General features: G+C 34.1%; 1 protein-coding gene across 1 annotated transcript in view; it reads left to right on the top strand.

Annotated features, from left to right (window-relative positions):
* Positions 1-1,274: 1,274 nt before the first annotated feature.
* LOC18012132 (SPX and EXS domain-containing protein 1) overlaps positions 1,275-3,984 on the top strand; it is a 3,498-nt gene continuing 788 nt past the window's right edge. Inside the window, 11 exon segments of the mRNA XM_006395878.2 lie at positions 1,275-1,560; positions 1,702-1,805; positions 1,879-1,917; positions 2,012-2,104; positions 2,196-2,312; positions 2,478-2,573; positions 2,697-2,810; positions 3,006-3,059; positions 3,261-3,308; positions 3,621-3,771; positions 3,868-3,982. Of these exon segments, the coding sequence (XP_006395940.2) occupies positions 1,479-1,560; positions 1,702-1,805; positions 1,879-1,917; positions 2,012-2,104; positions 2,196-2,312; positions 2,478-2,573; positions 2,697-2,810; positions 3,006-3,059; positions 3,261-3,308; positions 3,621-3,771; positions 3,868-3,982 (1,013 nt within the window). The 5' untranslated portion in view covers positions 1,275-1,478.

Here is a 3,984-nt window from a genome sequence, read left to right as displayed (position 1 = left end):
AACAAGAGGACATATATGTTCTAGATAAGGAAGAAAAACAGAAGTTGAAGATGACAAAGTATGAGAAGGTGAAGATGAGTAAGGAAGCTAAGAAACATAGAACAAGAAATCAAAGAGACAAAGAAGAAAAATGTGATGAATTATAAGAAGGAAGAAGAACAAGAGCAAGACGGATAAAGAAGAAGTCGAAGAAGACAAAGATTATAAAAAAAAAGAAGCCCAAGATGATTAAGAAATTAAGGAAAATACCATGAAAAAGAGAAATTTAATAATATAGAGAAGATGAAGAAAAAGAAGAAGATAGAGATGAAGAAGTAGAAGATGAAGAAAAACCGAAAGAATAATAAGTCAGAGAACACAAAAACAATGAAAAAGAATAATCTGAAGAGAAAGACTAACAAACCAAAAGAGAATGGAGAAGAACAACTGTTGGACAAGAAAAAAATGATAAAGAATAAGTCACAGTAAAAAAGGATTAAGAAGAAAAAACATAAATCAAATAAGTCAAAAAAAAAAGAAGAAGAGAAACATATGGAAGAACCGATTAGAATGACAAACACTTGCAAGAAAATAGAGATAATTTTTTGGCGAGGGAGAGATAAAAGGATTTATAGAAAAAGAAACTTCTGTAATTACAATGTTTTAGTAAATGGAACAATATATTCATTATGGTTATTAGATCTTATAATTGTTGGTCAAATGTCTAACATTGTTGTTATATTTGTGTTTGGTATTTTATTTGTAATAAAGTTAATAGTTTAAAGATGTAATCACTCAATTATATCTTGTGTTAAATCTTCTGACATTATTTCTTTTACCGAATTCAAAACACATCAAACTATTCTTTTTTAGTTTGATGAGTTACAAGTTTTCTTGTGTTTCACGTTCGATAGTTATTATGTAAATTACTCATAGTATTAATTTTTTCGTCTGTTTAAGTTAAACAGCTCAAAATTACAAAAAAGATTAGAGTATGTTATCATCACTCTCGAGACAAGTAATAAGACTTTTATTTTTAACACACTTTTGCCCGCACATGGTGCGGACTATCACCTAGTTCATTGTAATTTTTAACTTTTTATTGTTTGTAATATTTCACATTCAATTAAAAAAAAAAATCAGTCGTAGAATACATTCAAACATACATATGAATTTTCTTTGGTATGAAAATAATTTTTCACATGTGTGGGCCTACAAGGCTTCAGTGAAGCCCAAAAAACCCCTAAATGATGACAATTAATTAACTTAACAAAGAGTCTTAAATCTTAACGGAAAAGAAATGAGAGTTTCGCTTAATCTCTACTCAATGCGTTGAAGATCTGTAAGCGAAAAGCGAAACCCTCACAAGAGAATTCCCCACAAAACGTCTTCTGGGTTTCTGTGTGCGATCGATCTCCGGTGAAGTGATGACGATGCGCTTCCTATGAAACTCTTACGAAATTTCGTGTTCTTCCTTATAAAACCATGAATCTCTGGTCATGTTTGAAAACCCAGCAACAATCTCTTCGAACAGTCCTCACCTTCGTAAATCTGGAAGCAAATCTGTTTTCGTTGATCCTGGTAAGCCCAAAGCATGTTCGTATAGATACTCAAAAGACATTTTTCTGATCCGTGGATCCTGAGAACGAGAAAATGTTGTAGATGCTTAATCTGATCTGGTGTACAAAGAGATCTAATTTCTTAATTGGGTTTTTTTGTAAGGTGTAAACGGAAATTTATCAGAAATGGGTGACCTCAAGGGTTCAAGTTCACCACTTCATATTACAACAATGGTGCCTTCTCCTATATTCCTTTGGAGATTTAAGGTTTGCTTTTCAATGTTATTGTTTAAAGAGCATATATATCTGTAAAAGCAATCTGATCAAGCTTTGATTTCAGGTTGTTCTGTTTCTTTTTTGGGCTTTATGTTGCTGCAAAGTAAGTGGTTTTTGTGTTAGTTTATTGTGTTTTAATGTGAATTTTGATGATCTTGATCGTTTTTGACGATGTTTGGTCTATCTTGTTTGAGCAGATTGGATGGGATTCAGTCATGAGAATGAGTATTGACCTGCGAGATTTATTTTTGTACGAAGCATTTCTTTATTACAATCCTCTTCTTCTTGTGGTGAGTAGAGGGTCTACTCTCTTTTTAGCTATTTTGGACCTCTTTCTCTTCTGATTAAATCTTCTCGGTTTGTGGCATTTGAATACTTTAGACGATGATGGTTTGGCTGTGGGGAGTGAACTTGTGGGTGTTCTCTCAAGGAAGTGTCAATTATGCCAAAGTCTTTGATCTTGACCATAACCACCTTACTCATAGAGAGATGTGGAAGGTATTTAAGTTCGATTGTAGTTGCTTGTTATTTTATTTTCCGGGTTTCTTTGAATATGAAGATTGCCATTAAAATTGTAGACGGACCTTCTTTTTTTTTTCCGTATTGTTCTCAGTTAGTATCTGGATCTTGTTTGTTTTTATTTTGTGTAATTTTTTACTGCAGTGTAGCATGTGGATGACAATCATTGTCCCAACTAGCATGACAGCATATCTTTATCTGTATTCTCATGGGGAAGTATCTTTGGCTGCTTCACAACCGGTTAGCTTCTGCTCTCTATAATTTTATTGCAAATGTTATGTTTACTGCTTTACTCTGTTTCCTATTTGTATGCAGATAATCCTGCTAAGGTATGTCTAAAGTTTTGTGTTTTCACTACTGCAGGTGCTCCTGTACATTGCTTTTGCTTTGGTTCTGATATTCCCCTTCGACATCTTCTATTTGTCAAGTCGATATTTTCTGCTGAGAACATTATGGAGGATAGCTTTTCCACTGCAGGTAAAGTGGTAGACTCTAGACAGCTATTGATTGAAATTAAACTTGCGGATTGACAAATCTCTAGGTTGTACGTAATAGCTGATAATATAATGTTTGATTAGTTCCGTGTGGGTTTTGTTCCAAACTCTTACATTATTGTGGACTTCTTGTATTCATTTAAGCATGGGGACCTGATGCGAGTTTTCTCTTTCACAGCCCATTACATTTCCAGACTTCTTTTTGGCAGATATTCTGACCTCCATGGTAAAGGTATGAAATTTCAATACTTCTGTGAGAGATCTTCCTAACTCCTAATAATTATGTGGTTAGGAATTAAAATATTGTTCTGTAACTGGCAAACGAAGGAAATTGGCTCCACATTTCTCTTTTGCAATTCATTTTGTGTCAATAACTATTATGCTGCTAATATTTTAATTCTCATTTATGTTTAACATTGGTAATTATATGCAGGTATTTTCCGACTTAGAGCGGTCCGTTTGCCGGATGGTGCATAGACAGGTAATTGGTTTACTCAATCAATTCATTATTTGTGAGATCTAATATAGATTAGAAACCTCTTATGCTGGAGGAACTAGTTTCATTCTTCTATGATCTGGAACAAATAGATCGATCTCTATTACGAAAAAGTTACCCTCCTAGACTTAACAAACGCCAGTATATTATATATCAGCTAATCATTCACTATCCTAGTTTTGTTGCTGAACCAATGGAATCCTGATTGTCAGTGCAACCTGCACGGGTTTTTATATCGGTTTGTCTGTTGTGAGATGATAGAATAAGTCATGTTAAAGAGGTTTCCTGGACTTTCAGGTCGCAACAATTGCTTGGTTTGAAGCTGACGCTGTCTGTGGCAGTCATCAAATTGCAATCCCTTTGGTTCTTGTTTTCCCCTATATTTGTCGTCTATTGCAATGTCTTCGACAGTACAAGGATACAAAGGAAAAGTCATCTCTTTTAAATGGTAAAAGTTTAACCTACGAGAATTGATGTAACATTATCCCACATTGCTAAGAAAGATTTATCATCAATCTTATAGGTGATCTGTGATTTTTTTCAGCTCTGAAGTATTCAACAGCAGTGCCTGTGATCTTCCTTTCTGCACTTAAATATCACGTTATGCCTGAGAGCTGGACATCATTTTACCGACCTCTCTGGCTTTTCTCAAGCGTCATCA

This window comes from Eutrema salsugineum, unplaced genomic scaffold (assembly GCF_000478725.1).
Source record: "Eutrema salsugineum unplaced genomic scaffold, Eutsalg1_0 scaffold_6, whole genome shotgun sequence".
Taxonomy (NCBI): domain Eukaryota; kingdom Viridiplantae; phylum Streptophyta; class Magnoliopsida; order Brassicales; family Brassicaceae; genus Eutrema; species Eutrema salsugineum.
Note: the sequence above shows the minus strand (reverse complement) of the source record. Positions and strands in the feature narration are given on the sequence as shown.